This window comes from Erinaceus europaeus, chromosome 2 (genome assembly GCF_950295315.1).
Source record: "Erinaceus europaeus chromosome 2, mEriEur2.1, whole genome shotgun sequence".
Lineage (NCBI taxonomy): Eukaryota > Metazoa > Chordata > Mammalia > Eulipotyphla > Erinaceidae > Erinaceus > Erinaceus europaeus.
The window spans coordinates 188,253,335-188,274,741 of NC_080163.1; the positions used below are offsets into that span (position 1 = coordinate 188,253,335).

General features: G+C 46.7%; 1 protein-coding gene across 1 annotated transcript in view; it reads left to right on the forward strand.

Moving 5' to 3' along the window:
* The window catches only part of LOC132532997 (uncharacterized), a 54,951-nt gene that overhangs the window by 22,273 nt on the left and 11,271 nt on the right, over positions 1–21,407 (forward strand). The window contains exons 5-8 of the mRNA XM_060172308.1: positions 2,084–3,277; positions 5,504–6,697; positions 10,399–11,640; positions 14,004–15,245. Coding sequence (XP_060028291.1) covers positions 2,084–3,277; positions 5,504–6,697; positions 10,399–11,640; positions 14,004–15,245 — 4,872 coding nt within the window. The remainder of the gene's footprint in view (positions 1–2,083; positions 3,278–5,503; positions 6,698–10,398; positions 11,641–14,003; positions 15,246–21,407) is intronic.

The following is a 21,407-nucleotide window of genomic DNA, read 5'->3' on the forward strand; positions in this document are numbered from 1 at the left end:
CCCTGATGACTCCCAGGGGTTGGGGACGGTAGACAGCTCTCCAAGAATAGCACAGGCTTGTTGTGTGAGGTTCTGGATTAGAGGCCCAGACCACGTGGGAAGAGGTATGTCATCAGGGAAGCTATGGATAGTGGATGGGTATTGTGATTTCTGCCTTTTTCTGTCTCCCTCCTTCCCTCTTTGTCCTCACTCTCCATCTTAATGAAAGAGAGAATGAATGAGAGAGAGAAAGAGAAGGAGAAAGGGAGAAGAGAGGAGAGGTGAGGAAAGCAGAGGAGAGGAGAGGAGCAATGATGATATGGCCCATATCAGTGGTATCAGACATCAGACAGTCCCCCCAATAAACAGAACAAGGAGACAGGTACGCAGGAAAGAAGAAAGAAAGGAAACATATTGAAACTCAGTTGACTTTAAAGCATACTAAGAAGGATCTTCTCCCATGGTGGGTTCCTTAGATCACATTATAGCTGGGACCCCACTTGTTACAACACATGTATCACACAGGCCTCCCATAGTGTGAAGTCAGGCTCCACAACCCCACCCCACCCCCACCCGCGCTTGTGTGACCTCAGGTGTGACATTGCCTTGTAGACCTCCATTTCCACATCACTAAGAAGGGGTCAAGTCTGCACCATCATGGAAGGACTTGCTATGTCAGGCTGGTGTGCTAACATCTGTAAAATAAGGCTAACAAGGGGAGCTGGTGTTGTACTGAGAGGGGAAGAGATTCCAAAATCTGGATGCAGGGGAAGAAGAGCTGTGTCTTCTAAATCATCCCGCTGAAACTAAGATCCTGGTCAGTAGGTTTCTCAGCACTGGCAAAAGTTACCCCCTGCATAGTGAATTTGATTCAAGCCCTGGGCTAGACTCACCCATTCTCATAGTTGGCCTTGTGCACACTCCACAGGTAGAGAGAGAGGATGTGTCTATACACTTCTGTTAGTCTGTCCATCTCCAAAGTTTCATGAAGGAATGAAGAAAGGACAGAAGGGAGGAGAGAAGGGATAATAGTTAAAATTGACCTTGAAGGCCACTGGATAGTGGTATGAGGAAAATAAAGATCTCATCCTGAGCACCACCACAGCCAGAGCTGAGCAGTGCTCTGGTAAAAATAATAATAGTAATAAAGAATTATACAATAATAATAATAATAAATTTAAAAAGTAAAATTAAGGTATACAATTAAGCCACCACTTCACAAAATATATAAATAGCTATATAGTAATCATAAGTGCCAGGCGATGGCACACCTGGTGAAGCACACACATTACAGTGCACAGAGACCCTGGTTTAAGCTCCTGGTCCCCACGTGCAAGGGAAAAGCTTCAAAAGTGTTGAAGCAGGAGTGCAGGTGTCTCTTCTCTCTTTCTTTCCATCTTTCCATCCCCTCTCAATTTCTCTCTGTGTCTATGCAATAATAAATAGATTAAAAGATTTAAAATGGGGGCTGGGTGGCAGCACAGTGGGTTAAGCACACATGGTGTGAAGTCCAAGGACCAGCACAACAATCCCACTTGGGGTCCCTGGCCCCCCACCTGCAGGGAGGGGTTGCTTCACAAGTGGTGAAGCAGGCCTGCAGGTGTCTGTCTTTCTCTCTGACTCTCTGTCTCCCCACTCCTCTCTTGATTTCTCTCTGTCCTATCCAACAACAGCAGTAGCAATAATAAGAGCCACAAGGATAACAAAAAAATGAGAAAAAATAGCCACCAAGAGCAGTGAATTAGTAGTGCTGGCACCGAGCTCCATAGCTAACCCTGGTGGCAAAAGACCAAAAAGATTTAAAATAAATAAATTATTAAGTCATCCCATTACCATAGTAAAATATTCTAGTGTAATCTAACGTACCTACCAAAGAGATATCAGTCTGAGCATAGCAGTAGAGTTCTGTAAACCTTATTGTGGTCTGCCATCAACCTGTTATCTCTATTGGGCATAATGGTGTCTCCTAGAGAGATCTAGGAAGGGAAGAATGTTACCAACTTCCAGTGAACATGTTATTGCCACCCAGGCTCAGGAAGCTCAGGTGTTATTCTGTGGTGGGGCTTTAGATAAACAGACTCATAGCTGTGTTTCCTACCCCCAGAGAAGCCCGGGAGCACCGGAGGAGAGAAAATGCTCACACAGTTCCTGCAGAACTTGAACCCTGGGTCCGGCAATGCCAGCCTCCATCTCCTGGACAGCAGCCCATCAGCCACCCCTGGTTCCGGCCTGAGCCAGCCAGAAGACAGCTCTCAGGAGATCACTGCCACACCTGACCCTTCCACCATGCTCAACAACAATGACAAGCCCGGGCTGTCTGAAGGGGCTCCCTCTGGCCCCAGCACCTCTGTGCCGGGTGGAAAGACCAAGCCCCAGGCAGCAGGGCTGACCCACCTGCGACCTGTCAGTGCCCTGGGCACTGAGTACTTTGTGCTCACACCCCCCAGCTCCGGCAACCTGAAGGAGTTTGCCGTGAGGGCCGGCCCCACAGGTGCCAGGGTTGACATCCAGCTGAAGCGGCCAGTGACATTCCAGGGCTCCTCCTACCCTGCGGGCCAGGTGCTCAGTGTCACCCTCAAGCCCAACCAGGTGGCCCTGATGCAGAGTGACTCTGACCTCTCAGGCTCCAGGGTCACAGCCAGCAGCCCCGTGGCTGTCTTCTCAGGACACAACTGTGCCCAGGAAGACTCGACAGCCTGTGGCCGAGTAGTGAGGCAGCTGCTCCCCACCTCAGCCTGGGGCACCGACTATGTGGTGGCCAGCCAGAACTCTCAGAAGCCCTATGACGTGGCCTACGTGGTGGCCAAGCAGACCACAAAGCTGACCTACAATCACGGGGGCACCACTGGCTTCCGTTGGCTCAAGAAAGGGGAAGTGGCAGAGTTTGAGATCCGGCCTTCCAGGCCACTCCACCTGACTGCAGACAAGGGCACCCAGGTCCTGCAGTTTGGCACTGGGACCTCTAGGGACGGTGCTACCAGTGACCCGGAGCTGGTCCTGGTCCCAGATGTGGCTTCCTACTGCTCTTCCTATGTGGTCAAGAGCATGCCAGGCTCTGAAAGGGTGGCCCTGGTGGTGGCACCAACCAAGGCAGCCGAGCAGCTGACCCTGGACACTCACTCACTTAGGAACCAGCTCACCTGGACAGCTGTGCCAGGCAGTGAGTTCTCCTTTGCAGAAGTGGCCCTCGGCTCTGAAGACAAGAACCACAACCTCAAGGCCCCTTTCAACTTTGGGCTGCTTCCCTTTGGAATCCGCCAGCCTGTGCGCTATGGGACAGGAGCATCCTGTGGTCAGAGTGAGTAATAAACTGTGACCCCTGACCCTGACCCCATGCTGGTCCCTTCACTGCCTTCTTCACCGTATTCCCTTCTAACACCCTCCGTTCCTCTGTGGCTTTCTGGTTCAAATGGACTATACCCCCTCCCATATCCATCTGTTCCCTGATGACTCCCAGGGGTTGGGGACGGTAGACAGCTCTCCAAGAATAGCACAGGCTTGTTGTGTGAGGTTCTGGATTAGAGGCCCAGACCACGTGGGAAGAGGTATGTCATCAGGGAAGCTATGGATAGTGGATGGGTATTGTGATTTCTGCCTTTTTCTGTCTCCCTCCTTCCCTCTTTGTCCTCACTCTCCATCTTAATGAAAGAGAGAATGAATGAGAGAGAGAAAGAGAAGGAGAAAGGGAGAAGAGAGGAGAGGTGAGGAAAGCAGAGGAGAGGAGAGGAGCAATGATGATATGGCCCATATCAGTGGTATCAGACATCAGACAGTCCCCCCAATAAACAGAACAAGGAGACAGGTACGCAGGAAAGAAGAAAGAAAGGAAACATATTGAAACTCAGTTGACTTTAAAGCATACTAAGAAGGATCTTCTCCCATGGTGGGTTCCTTAGATCACATTATAGCTGGGACCCCACTTGTTACAACACATGTATCACACAGGCCTCCCATAGTGTGAAGTCAGGCTCCACAACCCCACCCCACCCCCACCCGCGCTTGTGTGACCTCAGGTGTGACATTGCCTTGTAGACCTCCATTTCCACATCACTAAGAAGGGGTCAAGTCTGCACCATCATGGAAGGACTTGCTATGTCAGGCTGGTGTGCTAACATCTGTAAAATAAGGCTAACAAGGGGAGCTGGTGTTGTACTGAGAGGGGAAGAGATTCCAAAATCTGGATGCAGGGGAAGAAGAGCTGTGTCTTCTAAATCATCCCGCTGAAACTAAGATCCTGGTCAGTAGGTTTCTCAGCACTGGCAAAAGTTACCCCCTGCATAGTGAATTTGATTCAAGCCCTGGGCTAGATTCACCCATTCTCATAGTTGGCCTTGTGCACACTCCACAGGTAGAGAGAGAGGATGTGTCTATACACTTCTGTTAGTCTGTCCATCTCCAAAGTTTCATGAAGGAATGAAGAAAGGACAGAAGGGAGGAGAGAAGGGATAATAGTTAAAATTGACCTTGAAGGCCACTGGATAGTGGTATGAGGAAAATAAAGATCTCATCCTGAGCACCACCACAGCCAGAGCTGAGCAGTGCTCTGGTAAAAATAATAATAGTAATAAAGAATTATACAATAATAATAATAATAAATTTAAAAAGCAAAATTAAGGTATACAATTAAGCCACCACTTCACAAAATATATAAATAGCTATATAGTAATCATAAGTGCCAGGCGATGGCACACCTGGTGAAGCACACACATTACAGTGCACAGAGACCCTGGTTTAAGCTCCTGGTCCCCACGTGCAAGGGAAAAGCTTCAAAAGTGTTGAAGCAGGAGTGCAGGTGTCTCTTCTCTCTTTCTTTCCATCTTTCCATCCCCTCTCAATTTCTCTCTGTGTCTATGCAATAATAAATAGATTAAAAGATTTAAAATGGGGGCTGGGTGGTAGCACAGTGGGTTAAGCACACATGGTGTGAAGTCCAAGGACCAGCACAACAATCCCACTTGGGGTCCCTGGCCCCCCACCTGCAGGGAGGGGTTGCTTCACAAGTGGTGAAGCAGGCCTGCAGGTGTCTGTCTTTCTCTCTGACTCTCTGTCTCCCCACTCCTCTCTTGATTTCTCTCTGTCCTATCCAACAACAGCAGTAGCAATAATAAGAGCCACAAGGATAACAAAAAAATGAGAAAAAATAGCCACCAAGAGCAGTGAATTAGTAGTGCTGGCACCGAGCTCCATAGCTAACCCTGGTGGCAAAAGACCAAAAAGATTTAAAATAAATAAATTATTAAGTCATCCCATTACCATAGTAAAATATTCTAGTGTAATCTAACGTACCTACCAAAGAGATATCAGTCTGAGCATAGCAGTAGAGTTCTGTAAACCTTATTGTGGTCTGCCATCAACCTGTTATCTCTATTGGGCATAATGGTGTCTCCTAGAGAGATCTAGGAAGGGAAGAATGTTACCAACTTCCAGTGAACATGTTATTGCCACCCAGGCTCAGGAAGCTCAGGTGTTATTCTGTGGTGGGGCTTTAGATAAACAGACTCATAGCTGTGTTTCCTACCCCCAGAGAAGCCCGGGAGCACCGGAGGAGAGAAAATGCTCACACAGTTCCTGCAGAACTTGAACCCTGGGTCCGGCAATGCCAGCCTCCATCTCCTGGACAGCAGCCCATCAGCCACCCCTGGTTCCGGCCTGAGCCAGCCAGAAGACAGCTCTCAGGAGATCACTGCCACACCTGACCCTTCCACCATGCTCAACAACAATGACAAGCCCGGGCTGTCTGAAGGGGCTCCCTCTGGCCCCAGCACCTCTGTGCCGGGTGGAAAGACCAAGCCCCAGGCAGCAGGGCTGACCCACCTGCGACCTGTCAGTGCCCTGGGCACTGAGTACTTTGTGCTCACACCCCCCAGCTCCGGCAACCTGAAGGAGTTTGCCGTGAGGGCCGGCCCCACAGGTGCCAGGGTTGACATCCAGCTGAAGCGGCCAGTGACATTCCAGGGCTCCTCCTACCCTGCGGGCCAGGTGCTCAGTGTCACCCTCAAGCCCAACCAGGTGGCCCTGATGCAGAGTGACTCTGACCTCTCAGGCTCCAGGGTCACAGCCAGCAGCCCCGTGGCTGTCTTCTCAGGACACAACTGTGCCCAGGAAGACTCGACAGCCTGTGGCCGAGTAGTGAGGCAGCTGCTCCCCACCTCAGCCTGGGGCACCGACTATGTGGTGGCCAGCCAGAACTCTCAGAAGCCCTATGACGTGGCCTACGTGGTGGCCAAGCAGACCACAAAGCTGACCTACAATCACGGGGGCACCACTGGCTTCCGTTGGCTCAAGAAAGGGGAAGTGGCAGAGTTTGAGATCCGGCCTTCCAGGCCACTCCACCTGACTGCAGACAAGGGCACCCAGGTCCTGCAGTTTGGCACTGGGACCTCTAGGGACGGTGCTACCAGTGACCCGGAGCTGGTCCTGGTCCCAGATGTGGCTTCCTACTGCTCTTCCTATGTGGTCAAGAGCATGCCAGGCTCTGAAAGGGTGGCCCTGGTGGTGGCACCAACCAAGGCAGCCGAGCAGCTGACCCTGGACACTCACTCACTTAGGAACCAGCTCACCTGGACAGCTGTGCCAGGCAGTGAGTTCTCCTTTGCAGAAGTGGCCCTCGGCTCTGAAGACAAGAACCACAACCTCAAGGCCCCTTTCAACTTTGGGCTGCTTCCCTTTGGAATCCGCCAGCCTGTGCGCTATGGGACAGGAGCATCCTGTGGTCAGAGTGAGTAATGAACTGTGACCCCTGACCCTGACCTCCTGCTGGCCCCTTCACTGCCTGTCTCACCTGATTTCCTTCTTCTTCTGCTCCTCTCCTGCTTCAGCCTCTATCTATACTCCACTTCCACTTTGCTGACAATATTTAGGGCATTTGAGGCCAGTATAGCGCCCTTCTAATAGAGCATCATCGTGTTTTTTGAGTTCTTTAATGTGAGGCCCTGAACAACAGGAAACACAAGTATAGCACCAGGGTGCAATGGATGGTATATTGTTTTGTTTTTTAAAAAATATATTTATTTATTTATTCCCTTTTGTTGTCCTTGTTGTTTTTTTTATTATTCTAGTTATTATTGTTGTTGTTATTGATGTCATTGTTGTTGGATAGGACAGAGAGAAATGGAGAGAGGAGAAGACAGAGAGGGGGAGAGAAAGACACTTTTTGATCTGCTTCACCTCCTGTGAAGCTACTATCCTGCAGGTGGGTAGCGGGGACTCGAACCGGGATCCTTATGCCTGTCCTTGTACTTTGCGCCACCTGCGCTTAACCCATTGCGCTACCGCATGACTCCCTGTGTTTTTTTTTTCTTTATCTGAATAAAAAGCTGAAGAATGTTGAACTCAGTACAGTGGTTTCAGACATGGTCTCAGTCCAGCATTACAAAATATAAAACGAGGAAGGAAAGTAGTATAAATGAAAAGAGGAGAGAAGACTGGAAGGAAGCCTATATCTAAAGTCAGTAGGTTTAAAGACATATTAAGAAGAACACTGTCATGGTGGGAAGGGGGGTGTAATTAGATCACATTGTACCTGGAAGCAGTAAGCACAGTTAGATCCCAAGGGCCTCTCCTAGTTTGACCTCAGGTTCAGCCCCGCTGCTAAAGCTCTAAGGACGCCCGCAAATGAAGTTAAAGCCAAACTTTCAGGATTCAGTCCTGCCTCCGATTGTGTGTTCTTAGTTGTGACTTCACCAATGTTGACCATAGTTTCTACATCTGTAAAGTGAGGTCAAATCTGCACGCTCTTGGGAAAGACTTGCTACATGAAGGTGATATGCAAACATTTGTCAAGTTCTACAAGGGTGCTGGCCAGAGAGTAGGGCTCCACAGGGGGAGCAGATACTATGAGGAGACAAAAGGCAAGAGAATCCAAAGTCTGGAAGCAGGGGAAGAAGAGCCAGTTCTTCCAAATCAACCCAATGAAACTAGACCCCTAGATACTACATTGCCTAGAACTGGCAAAATACCCCTCCTGTATGTTCAGTAAGGTTTATGCCCTTGCTTAGAGCCTTAGCTCCACATGGAAGAACCATGGATGACATGGGGGAGCTCCATAAACAGAGTGGTTTTGTGGTGTCTGTTCTCTCTGTGTGTTTGTCTACCCACCCCCCTATACATTCTCTATGGAAGGAAGGAAGGAAGGAAGGAAGGAAGGAAGAAAGATGGGAAGGAAGGAAGGAAAGGCGAGGGGAAATGGACTTGGAGGCCACTGAGTATTGGTATCAGGAAATTGCAATGCCCTGAATTCATTCTAGGCTTCGCATTAAATCAGTTGAAAAATAAAGATTTCCAAGAGCCCTTCCCTCGAAAAATATTTTATTGTAATATAACATACCAGTCAAATAGACACCAGAGCACAGAAACAGAGTCCCCTTTTGGTCTATAATTCACCTTTTATCTCTCGCTCAGTGAAGGGTAGGAAGGTCTCCTTAGGGAGATCTAGAGGCCAATAAGGTAGTGAGGGTGGTGGTAGCTGATTGTTACCAATAAGTTTGGAAATATTTTGATATTTTTCACAGCTACTACACCACTCTTCCCATATTTGTTTATTCATTTTCATTATTTACTTTTTAAAATTTGAAGAGCCAGAGTCCCCGTGTGCATAACTTCCCTGGCCAATATTTGCACTAGACATTGAGAGGAACTATACCCTGGATTTTCCCCATGTACTTGGCTTTTCCAATGAGGACAGAGTTGGAGTCTGAGACACATATGGCAAGTCATATAGCCTACCCAGTGAGCTATATCTGTATCTCTGACCCCCCCAAACTCTCCTTCAAAGAGATTCCTTGACCTTATGACTTGAGTGAGACGAATAAGAAGAAAGGAAACAGTGAAAAAAAAAAACACACAAACAAACAAAACCACAAGATATTCTTTTATTGTTGCTGAAAGGCTTTTTTCACCAGTTTCCAATTCTCCTGGGCTGAGCTGTAGGTAGACTCAGAAAACCTGGAAGCACCAGGCCTGAGAGCCTTCTCTGTGGGGCTTCAGTGCTTAGTTCTGGAGAGGCTACTAAGTATGTTCCAGGGTTGTTTCTGGATACAGAGTTTTTGCTATTCTGCACCCCATAATGACCCTGGGTCCATACTCCCAGAGGGTTAAAGAATAGAGAAGCTATTAGAGGAGGTGATGGGATACGGAGTTCTGGTGGTAGGAAATGTATAGAATTGATCTCCTCTTATCCTATGGTTTTGTCAGTGTTCCCTTTTTATAAATAAAAGTAAAAAAAAAAACTTTTTGGTAAAACCCAAGTACTGGGGAAAGGATGGGACATAAGGACTCTTAGGTCACTAGTCGGCATCTAATTAACATGCTCTTGAAGTGTCTGTTGTCCCTGATCTTCTCTCGCCAAAGGACACGGGGATATCCTTGTACCCTCTTTTATTCAGCAAATTCTATATTGCAACCCGCATCCCCCTCTCAGAGGACCTACAGACATCTCTTTCTATCCTCTTCCTCTCTTCAAGCTTTGGAGAGAGTGTTGCTAGGTAGGGAGGTGATGAAAAGCAAACATTATATTCTTGTACTAGGAGGCATTTTATCTTAGTCTCACAGCTCCTTCACTTCCTCTCATCCACCCCATGTACTACTAATACAGAAACAACAATTGGCACCATGATCTAGTCAATTTGAACCCCACTATGCCTGAAATAATATCTGGCTTGGGGAGTCCATGTAAAAATTCAGGCAGCCAATTTCAACAAAATATGATAAGATCTGGAATTTCTAAAGCACTCACAGATATAATACTAGCCTACACTTAGTGACAGATCAACTTTTCATGGTGCCAAAGGTTCAGTCAGAACCTGGGCTACGTCACATGTTGACATCACTTGTGTAGACTCATCCGTATATGAGTTCAACATGTTGTGAATTCTGAAAATAAAAGTCAGTCCCTAAATAATGGGTTTTATCTAGATATGTTCAAGATAAAACATGCTGGATTTCAGTTTACAGTTCAAAACCAGTGTTCATCATGCTACCAACTCAAGTAGAGCACTAATGCCTATTGTTAAAAAGTAACTTTCTAGACAGAGAATTTTATTGTCTAATTATTTTTGCTCATTATATATTCCTCTGTAACTATTTCATAATTCACTGTAAACAACTTCATGTTTTCATCTTTCAGTCAATAGACTTGTGTTACTTCCCCACCATCAGACTTGATGTACAAAGTTATGTGAATTAGGAAAACAGACAAGTCATTATTACAGAAAGGTGAAAGTTTATAATGGAAAAGGAAAAAAGTCAGAATGACTAGATAGAATCTCACTGCAGGAATAGGGAGCAAAGAGTAGATTTGGGAAAATATCCAGGTTAATTTGTTTTTGTCAACAGGACGAAGACCTGGCAAGGGGTTTATTTCACTGATGGGGATTTGGACAATCAGACTTAAAAATGTCATTATGTATATTGTCATTCTAGGGATGCCACAGGAGGTCACTTCAGACCCTGATGACAACCTGAGAGAGGAATTCCTCACAGTCTTCATGCAAAACTTTAACCCTGAAACCAGCAATACCAGTCTCCACCTCCTGGTGACCAGCATGTCAGACAAAGCTGCCTCTGTCTCCGTCCTCAGCCATGCAGACAACACATCATTGAAGGTCACTGTGAGACCCGGGCACACAGTCAAGGTCAACATCGGCTCCAAGGCTGAGATGGTGGGCAGTACCACCTTCCGGCACGCAGTGGTGGTCCACTCTGACCAGAGGGTCTCTGTGCAGGCTGTAAATGCCAAAAAGGCTACAGCAGATGTGACTCAGCTCCGGCCTGTCAGTGCCCTGGGCACTGAGTACTTTGTGTTCACACCCCCCAGGGCTTGGGCCTCACCAGAGTTTGCTGTGGTGGCTGGTGCCACAGGTGCCAGGGTTGACATGCAGCTAAAGGGGGCAGTGACATTCCAGGGCAAGTCCTACCCTGCAGGTGATGTGCTGAGTGTCACCCTGCAGCCCTATGAGGTGGCCCAGGTGCAGAGTGATTCTGATCTCTCAGGGTCAAAGGTCACAGCCAGCAGCCCTGTGGCTGTCTTCTCAGGTTACACATGTGCCAAAAAACATACAAACTGTGACCATGTAGTGGAACAGCTGCTCCCCACATCTGCCTGGGGCACCCACTATGTGGTGGCCACCCTGAATTCACAGAATCTCTATGACTTGGCCTATGTGGTAGCCAGTCAGCCCACAAAGTTGACCTATAATCATGGGGGCACCACAGGCTCCCAGCAGCTCAAGGAAGGGGAAGTAGCAGAGTTTGAGGTACGGCCTTCCAGGCCACTCCACCTGACTGCAGACAAGGGCATCCAAGTCCTGCTGTTTGGCACTGGGGCCTCAAAGGATGGTGTTACCTATGACCCTTATCTGGTCCTGGTCCCAGATGTGGCTTCCTACTGCTCTTCCTATGTGGTCAAGACTGTGCCAGGCTCTAAAGGGGTGGCCCTGATGGTGGCACCAACCAAGACTACCAAACAGTTCACCTTGGATGACCACACACTTGGAGACCAGCTCACCTGGACAGCTGTGCCAGGCAGTGAGTTCTCCTTTGCAGAAACAGACCTCGGCTCTGAAGACACAAACCACGTCGCCAAGGCCCCTGCCAACTTTGGGCTGCTCACCTTTGGAATGGACCAATATATTGGCTATGGGACATCAACTGCCTGTGATCAGAGTGAGTGACAGCCAGTGACCCCTGACCTTCTCCAACTGGTGACCCCTTTGCTTCCTCACTCACCTTTTCCCTTTCCCCATTCCCACCCCCTTTTCCTCTGTGACTCCACTTCAAATGTACTATACTCCACTCTCATCATCATTTGCTCTGGTATCTTACTGGAGGCTTGGGATAACTTGCCTATTACAGCTTACAACTCTCTCTTGGGGACCCCAGAAACATGGAAATATATAGGTTGCCTGTGTGCATCTGTAGATAGGATGGTGGGTTTGGTTATTCCCTTATGTGTGTGTCTCTCTCTTTACTCCTTTCTCAATCACTCTCCTTCACTCTTGAAAGAAAGGATTTGAAAGGGGTTGGGCAGTGGCACACCTGGTTGAGCGCACATGTTGCAATGCGCAAAGGCCTGGGTTCAAGTCCCCAGTCCCCACCTTCATGGGGAAAGCTTTGCGAGTGGTGAAGCAAGGCTGCAGGTGTCTCTCTGTCTCTCCCTCTCTGTCACTCCCTTCCCTCTTGATTTCTGGCTGTCTCTATCCAATAAATAAATAAATATTTATGCTCCCAGAGGGATAGAAAATGGGAAAGCTATCAGGGGAGGGGGTGGGATATGGAGATTGGGCGGTGGGAATTGTGTGGAGTTGTACCCCTCCTACCCTATGGTTTTGTTAATTAATCCTTTCTTAAATAAAAAAATAAAAAAATAAAAAAATAAATAAATGAATAAATAAAAGAAAGTGACCAGAAATCAAAATAAAAAAAAAAAAATCATGGTCCAGGAGATGGCACAATGGATAAAGCATTGGCTTCTCAACCATGAGGTCCTGAATTCAATCCCCGACAGCACATGTGCCAGAGTGGTGTCTGGTTCTTTCTCTCTCTGCCTATCTTTCTAATGAATAAAGAAAACAAATTTAAAAAATCATTATCCCTGTTCCCCACCCCCAGGGTTATCGCTGGTGCTCAGTGCCTGCACTATGAATTCACTGCTCCTGGTGGCCATCTTTTACCATTGTTGTTGCTGCTGCTGTTGTTGTTGTAGTTACTGCTGTTGTTGGATAGGGCAGAGAGAAATTGAGAGAGGAGGGGAAGATAGAGAGAGGGAGAGAAAAGTAGGCACCTGCGGACCTGCTTCACTGCTTGTGAAGTGACCCCCTGCAGGTGGGGAGCCAAGGGCCCGAACCAGGATCCTTGCACTGGTCCTTGAGCTTCACGCTATGTGTGCTTAACCCGGTGTGCCAATGCCTAGCCCCCATCCCAGTTCTCCTGTGCTGTGGGTCACAGGGATATCCTTACAGACTCACTTCATTCAGCAGATTTCACATGACAACCCCCACACTCTCTCTAATGCTACAGACCTCTCCTCCTGCCTGCTGACTCTCTTCGCACCCTGGAGGTATTCTTCCTAGTGAGGGTGTTGAAAAGCACCCCATGACTTCTGTATCTAGGAGGCATTTTACTGTCAGTCTCACAACCTTTTCACTGTTTCACACACACTCACGCACACACACCCAGGTTATAATAGAAACCACAGATGGGCACCAAGATTCAGCCGTTTTGAGCCCCATTGTGAATGAAGCAGTTTCAGTTTGGCCAATTATCATAAACTTTCAGGTAGCCAGTTCTACCAGAAGAGTGAGATCATCATTTATAAAGTGCTCATGGGGGCTAGGCAGTGGTGCAGCAGGTTGAACACATTGGTTACCATGCTTGAGGACTCCAGCTTGAGCCCTGCTCCCCACCAGGAGGGGGTGGGACACTTCATGAGTGTGAAGCTAGTCTGCAGGTGTTTCTCTGTTTCTCTTCCTCTCTATTTCCCTATCTCTTCTGCCTCTCTCAGTTCTTCTCTATCCTAAGAATAAAATAGAAATAAAAATAAAAGGAAAAAATGTTAGGAATGGTAGATTCATACTGCTGGCACCGAGCCACAACAATAGCCCTGGTGATGATTAAAAATAAAATAAAGAAAATGATAAACAAACAGATTACATAAATAAGTAAAATGCACCCACAAGTTAATATAAGAACAGACCACATTAGTGACTACCACCCATATCCCCGGGTGTTCAGTGCTTTAGTCAGCAGCTGGGCTGTGTCATTCACTACATGGCTTGTCTGGTCCCATCTGGATGTGAATTCAACATCACTATCCAAAGTATTGAAGCTTCTGAAATTAAAAATAGAGTAACTTATGTCATACTTACTGAACAAATACAGTGCTAGGGAGAGAATATTTTTGGAAAAATTCCAGTTAAGACATTTATGTCACCAGGGCCAAAGCCAGGTTATTATTCTGGTCCAAAGCCAGATTATTATTCTGATGGGAGTTTGGGTCAACAAACTCAGAACTGTGTTTTTCACCCCAGGGAAGACCCAGGAGGTCTCCATGACACCCAGGAACACCGTGACAGAGGAATTCCTCGCAGCCTTCATGCAGAACACCAACGCTGGATCCAACAACACCAGTCTCCACCTCCTGGTCACCAGCATGTCAGACAAGGCTGCCACTGTCTCTGTCCTCAGCCACGCAGACCACACCTCTCAGAAGGTCACTGTGAGACCCAGGCAGACAGTCAAGGTCAACATCAGCTCCAAGGCTGAGATGGTGGGCAGCACCACCTTCCGGCACGCAGTGGTGGTCCACTCTGACCAGAGGGTCTCTGTGCAGGCTGTAAATGCCAAAAAGGCTACAGCAGATGTGACTCAGCTCTGGCCCGTCAGTGCCCTGGGCACTGAGTACTTTGTGTTCACACCCCCCAATGATTGGGTCTCACCAGAGTTTGCTGTGGTGGCTGGTGCCACAGGTGCCAGGGTTGACATGCAGCTAAAGGGGGCAGTGACATTCCAGGGCCAGTTCTACCCTGCAGGTCAGGTGCTGGGTGTCACCTTGAAGCCTTATGAGGTGGTCCAGGTGCAAAGTTATTTTGATCTCTCAGGGTCAAAGGTCACAGCCAGCAGCCCTGTGGCTGTCTTCTCAGGTCACACATGTGCTACTAAACACACAACTTGTGACCATGTAGTGGAACAGCTGCTTCCCACATCTGCCTGGGGCACCCACTATGTGGTGGCCACCCTGAATTCACAGAATCTCTATGACTTGGCCTATGTGGTAGCCAGTCAGCCCACAAAGTTGACCTATAATCATGGGGGCACCACAGGCTCCCAGCAGCTCAAGGAAGGGGAAGTAGCAGAGTTTGAGGTACGGCCTTCCAGGCCACTCCACCTGACTGCAGACAAGGGCATCCAAGTCCTGCTGTTTGGCACTGGGGCCTCAAAGGATGGTGTTACCTATGACCCTTATCTGGTCCTGGTCCCAGATGTGGCTTCCTACTGCTCTTCCTATGTGGTTAAGACTGTGCCAGGCTCTAAAGGGGTGGCCCTGATGGTGGCACCAACCAAGACTACCAAACAGTTCACCTTGGATGACCACACACTTGGAGACCAGCTCACCTGGACAACTGTGCCAGGCAGTGAGTTCTCCTTTGCAGAAACAGACCTCGGCTCTGAAGACACAAACCACGTCGCCAAGGCCCCTGCCAACTTTGGGCTGCTCACCTTTGGAATGGACCAATATATTGGCTATGGGACATCAACTGCCTGTGATCAGAGTGAGTGACAGCCAGTGACCCCTGACCTTCTCCAACTGGTGACCCCTTTGCTTCCTCACTCACCTTTTCCCTTTCCCCATTCCCACCCCCTTTTCCTCTGTGACTCCACTTCAAATGTACTATACTCCACTCTCATCATCATTTGCTCTGGTATCTTACTGGAGGCTTGGGATAACTTGCCTATTACAGCTTACAACTCTCTCTTGGGGACCCCAGAAACATGGAAATATATAGGTTGCCTGTGTGCATCTGTAGATAGGATGGTGGGTTTGGTTATTCCCTTATGTGTGTGTCTCTCTCTTTACTCTTTTCTTGATCACTCTCCTTCACTCTAGAAAGAAAGAATTTAAAATAGTGACCCAGGTTCAGTAATGTTGCAGAGGTAGGCCAGGAAAGTGTAACAAAATTTAAAAGAGATAAGAAAGGAGTGATGATAGAAAGGATAGACTAGCAAAATGCCCAAACTCATTTCACATAAAAGCATATTATTATTGATGCACCCAGGGCAGGGAGTTGGCTTAAGTATGTAGAAATATTTCTGGTGCCTCGCACATGTCCACACAGTTATAGCTAAAGACCCTCCTAAGTGTAATCTAAGGTAAGCCCAAGATGGCACTACTCCCACACTCAAGGCACCCCGCAATTGAGGACACAGACATGAAAGCCAGTCTGCCTGGGTTCCAACTCCACCTCTGACTTGCAGTTCTAGATGTGACTTTGCCTCTGAGGACCTTAGTGTCCACATCTGTAAAGTAGGTGTCAAGCTGCACCCTCTTGGCAAGGACTTGCTAAATGAGGGTATGATGTAACATTTGTAAAGGCCTGGAGGTAACTGACCAGTGAGTAGGCCTATGCAGGGGGCTGATGTAATGAGGAGAGAGAAGGCAAAAGCTTTCATAGTGTGGAAGCAGGGGAGGCAGAGCTACTTTTTCCTTCCAAGTACTAACTAGGCCTTACCCCACTTAGCTTGCCAGATCAGACCAAATTGGCCATGTTCAGGGTAGTATGGCTATAGACATAAAGAGCTGTTTCTTCCATGTCAAACCTGACACAGCTTAGACCGAAACACCAGGGTCTCATCACTGGCAAAAAAAAAAAAAAAAAAAAAAAATTCGTTCAGTGAGATTCAAGCAGTAGGTTAGAGTCCTGGCTCCTTGTTGGATCACAGTGAGAGACACTGAGAGATCTCCATAGATAAAGGAGCACTGTGGTGTCTATCCCCCCCCTTTGTCTTTCTATTTCTCTGTCTCTCTTTTCTGTTTTACCTATGTGAAGAAAAAATATCTATCATTCTGGATTCAATCCCAGTTTCTCATGAAGAGAGAGAAAGAGGGGGAGAGAGAGAGAGAGAGAGAGAGAGAGATCAGTCACACTCCAGCCCCTCAAGAAAACTACCTTAGTAGGATTTAGGCTCCCAGCCAAATCCATTGCACTCTAAGCACTGAAAAGTCCTACAGACCCCCTTGGCATCTGTCACCATGCTGTTGTGTGTAGTTTTGTATATTGGAGTGAACGCTCCAAAGGGAGAGCCTAGCTACCCCTGGTGCCCGGACTTGTGTGTGGTTTCTGGTCTCTTGTCTGGGACACTCGTGGCAAGTCACATGCCCTACACAGTGAACTACCTACCCAGCTCCTCAGCTCTGTCTTTAAAATATACCCCATGGCCTTTTCTGTGATAGGCCTTACAGGGGACATTTGCATGGTTTCCTGCCTGTACTCCTTCACCACCTACTGATTCTTCTGGACTGAGCTGTAAGCAGGAGAATCAAAGAGCCTGGGAGGACCAGGTGGGAGCAGCCCTCTCTCTGTGGGGCTTCAGAGCTTTATTCTGGAGAGTTTGCTGAGTGGCTTTCTAGGTTGTGTCCAAGAGTATAGTCTTCACTGATCCAAAGTACAGAAGAAAAATTGTACCTAAAGGCCCTCTGACTCACACTCAACATCTGTTTAAACTGCAAGTCTCCATTGTTTCTGTTTCTGGCAGCCTTTTTTTTTTTTTTTTTTTTTTTGAGAGAGAGAGAGAACACTACAGAACTGTTCCACCATTCATGAAAATTTCCACCTGCGGATGGGTCCACCAATATTGGACTATGTCATGCTGTCTATTCTTTCATTTCTTGTGTCTGTTTTCCTTGTTGTTGTTGTGCTCCTGGTTCTATTCTAATACTGACTGTCTCATTAAAAGTTGGAGTTGCTTTGATTCCTCTTTTCATATGGAACTCCTCTCAATAATTCTTGCAAGGAAGTATTTATAGTGGCAAATTCCTTCAGTCTCTGAATGTTTGAAAAAAATCTTTAATTCTTCTAATATCTGAAGGATAATTTAGCAGAATACAGTATTTGTGGCTCACAATTCTTATCTGTTAATACTTTGAATATGCCATTCCATTCCCTCTTTGTCTTTAAGGTTTGTGATGAGATATCTGATGAAAGTCTGGTGTTTCTGCCTTTTTATGTGACTTTCTTCCTTTCCCTAGCAGCCTGTAATATTTTTTCCTTGTCCCTGGTTTTGGACAGTTTTACAATGATGTGTCTTTGTATGTGTCATTTTGGCTTTAAGAATATATTTTAAACAATGCTCAGATATGGAAAAAATTCTACTAAAATTTCTTTGGCTGTGTTCTCTACTCCTCTTTCCCTCTCTTCTTCCTCAGGGATCCCAATAACTCTGATGTTTATCTTTCTGATGGAGCCTGCTATTTCATAGAGAAGTGCTTCAGTTTTCTTAAAATTTTCCGTTCCAAGAGCTTTCCATTTACAGAATGTGCTGGTTAAGTCTTATAATCTCTCCTTCACCTGGTTAAGTCTACTTCTGAGGCCTCATACCTCAATCTGAACTACATTCAAAATGTCTTCTAGGCCCTGTAGTTCTGTTTGGAGTATTTTTTATGTACTTTGTAATTATTTGGTAAAATGATCACTGAGTTCTTGAATCTTAAGTTTGATTTCTTGAATTGATTTCATGATGAGTTTTCTGAACTCTTATCTCTGTCATTTTTTCCAGATCTTTGTCTGCCTGGTCATTTGGGGTTTCTGTAATTGCAGTCTGTATATTTCTCAGCTTCTGTATTTAGTGTGACTTTTGTTATTGTGCCAGCAAGAGGTGCTGTGACTAAGGTGTTCCCGATTTATACAGCTTGGTGGGGCAGGGGAGATTTTATCTGGTGGCACTAGGCCAGTTTAGTGTCTCTGATATCAGCATATGGTCTCCCAATATGCTGTTGTTTTAGTCTGTAGGGGAGGGTTATAGCCATGGAGAATTCCTTTCTCCTTAGTGTTCAAAGAATAAAAGCAAGATTTATGGTCCCTAAAATTCAGTGCTCCAACCATGTGCTCTGTTTTGTAAGTATAAAAATGATACCTGGGACAACCTCCCCAATGTTTCCTGGAACTTCACCTCTCTAGAGCTCTATCTACCCCACTAGGGAAAGATAGAAACAGGCTGAGGGTATGGATCAATCTGCCAATGCCCATGTCCAGTGGAGAAGCAATTACAGAAGTCAGAACTACCACCTCTGTACCCTAAAAACAATTTTGATCCATACTCCCAGTGGTGAAGAAGTGATAGAGGGAGGAGGATTGGAGTCTCTGAACCTCAACTTCATCAGGACCCAAAGAGAGAAGAGGAGACCATTTGGATATAGTGATAAGGTTATGTGTAACTTGGAAAGGAAGAGAAGATGGAACCTTAAAAAGGAGTGGGGCAATTATACACAAATATAGACAGATAGTTGTAGAAATAGTAGTTAACCCATATCTGTAGCCTTAGGAGAACTGCTGTAGCTTACAATGGGGAGAGTAAGGGTTCAGAGCTCTGGTGGTGGGAATGGTACGGAACCATACCCCTGTTGACCTGTAATTTTGTAATTTAAAAAAAAAAAAAGGTGCCCACTGCCACAGAGCATGGCTTTTTATGTTTCAAGACCTTTTCCCTCCCTTCTCATCTGGCTTGTCTATACCCACTGGTAGCTAAGTGAGTTACTTAAAAAGTCATAGTGATGGGAGAGGGGAGATTTTACCCTGAGTCAACAGGCTGGTTTAGAGTCTTTGATATCAATATAGTGTCTCCCTGCTGTTGTTTCAACATCTGTGGAGTAAAAACATTAGAAACTTAAGTCACAGTTGTAAATTGGTGAGGTTTTGGGTAATTTTTTTCTAGCAGTTGTTGTTTTAACCTGGAAGTAGTGCACTGTAGCTGTTAATCTCCCAACATGGGGCCGGCAGTCCCTGAATACAGCTTTTTATTCCTGGGATTCTCCCACACCCCTTTTCCATCTAAAAGCCACATGTGTCTGTACTCACCTGTGGCTTGGTGAGATTCTGAAGAAATCCTGCTTGTCTTTTGTTGAAATTTCATGTGATTTTCATTGCTTTATCTAGGTGACATGGAGAGCACAGTGTCTGCTTTACAGCCATGCCTCCAAAAGCCCCCACCTGTAGATGGTAATCAGGGACCTGAACTCAGGTCCTCAGCCATTGTATTGTGTGCTCCCTAAATTGTTTCTGAAGTGCCCATTATAAAAAAAAAATGGGGGAAGATAACATCATGGTTAAGCAAAAGGCTTGCACGCCTGAGTCTCTTAAGTCACGGGTATAGTCCTCCACATCACCATAAACCAGAGCTGTTCAGAGCTAGATTAAAAAAAAAAAATCATTATCCCTGCTTTTTTTGTTACCCACCCCCCTACAGGGTTATTGCTGGTGCTCAGTGCCTGCACTATGAATTCACTGCTCCTGGTGGCCATCTTTTACCATTGTTGCTGCTGCTGCTGTTGTTGTTGCAGTTACTGCTGTTGTTGGATAGGGCAGAGAGAAATTGAGAGAGGAGGGGAAGATAGAGAGAGGGAGAGAAAAGTAGGCACCTGCGGACCTGCTTCACTGCTTGTGAAGTGACCCCCTGCAGGTGGGGAGCCAAGGGCCCGAACCAGGATCCTTGCACTGGTCCTTGAGCTTCACGCTATGTGTGCTTAACCCGGTGTGCCAATGCCTAGCCCCCATCCCAGTTCTCCTGTGCTGTGGGTCACAGGGATATCCTTACAGACTCACTTCATTCAGCAGATTTCACATGACAACCCCCACACTCTCTCTAATGCTACAGACCTCTCCTCCTGCCTGCTGACTCTCTTCGCACCCTGGAGGTATTCTTCCTAGTGAGGGTGTTGAAAAGCACCCCATGACTTCTGTATCTAGGAGGCATTTTACTGTCAGTCTCACAACCTTTTCACTGTTTCACACACACTCACGCACACACACCCAGGTTATAATAGAAACCACAGATGGGCACCAAGATTCAGCCGTTTTGAGCCCCATTGTGAATGAAGCAGTTTCAGTTTGGCCAATTAACATAAACTTTCAGGTAGCCAGTTCTACCAGAAGAGTGAGATCATCATTTATAAAGTGCTCATGGGGGCTAGGCAGTGGTGCAGCAGGTTGAGCACATTGGTTACCATGCTTGAGGACTCCAGCTTGAGCCCTGCTCCCCACCTTGGGGTGGTGGTAGGGAGATCTTCACAAGAGGTGAGGCAGGTCTGCACGTGTTTCTCTGTTTCTCTTGCTCTCTGTTTCTCTCCCTGTCTATCTCCCCTGCCTCTCTCAATTTCTCCTATCCTAGCAAATAAAATAAGAAAAAATGTCTTGAGGGTAGATAGCATAATGGTTTTGCAAAGAGACGCTCATGCCTCAGGCTCCAAAGCCCTAGGTTCAATCCCTAGTACCATCGTAACCCAGAGCTGAGCAGTGCTCTGGTTAAAAAAAAAAAATGTCTCAAGGAATGGTGAATTTGTAGTGCTGGCACTGAGCCCCAGCAATAGTCCTGGTGACATTTAAAAATAAAATTAAATAATATACACATTAACTAAGAACAGACCACATTAGTGGCTGCAACCCATATCCCAGGGTTTGAATGCTTCAGTCAGCAGCTGGGCTGTGCCACTTATTGACATGGCTTGTTTAGTCCCGTGTGGATGTGATCAACATCAAAGTGTTGAAGCTTCTAAAAATAAAAGAATGACTAGTGAAATGTGCACTGAACAAATAAGGAGCAGGAAAGAGAGTATGTAGGGAGTTCCAGTTAATATGTTTATATTACCAGGGCCAAAGCCAGGCAAGAGTCATTATTCTGAAGGTAGTTTGGGTTAACAAACTTAGAACTGTGTTTTTCACCCC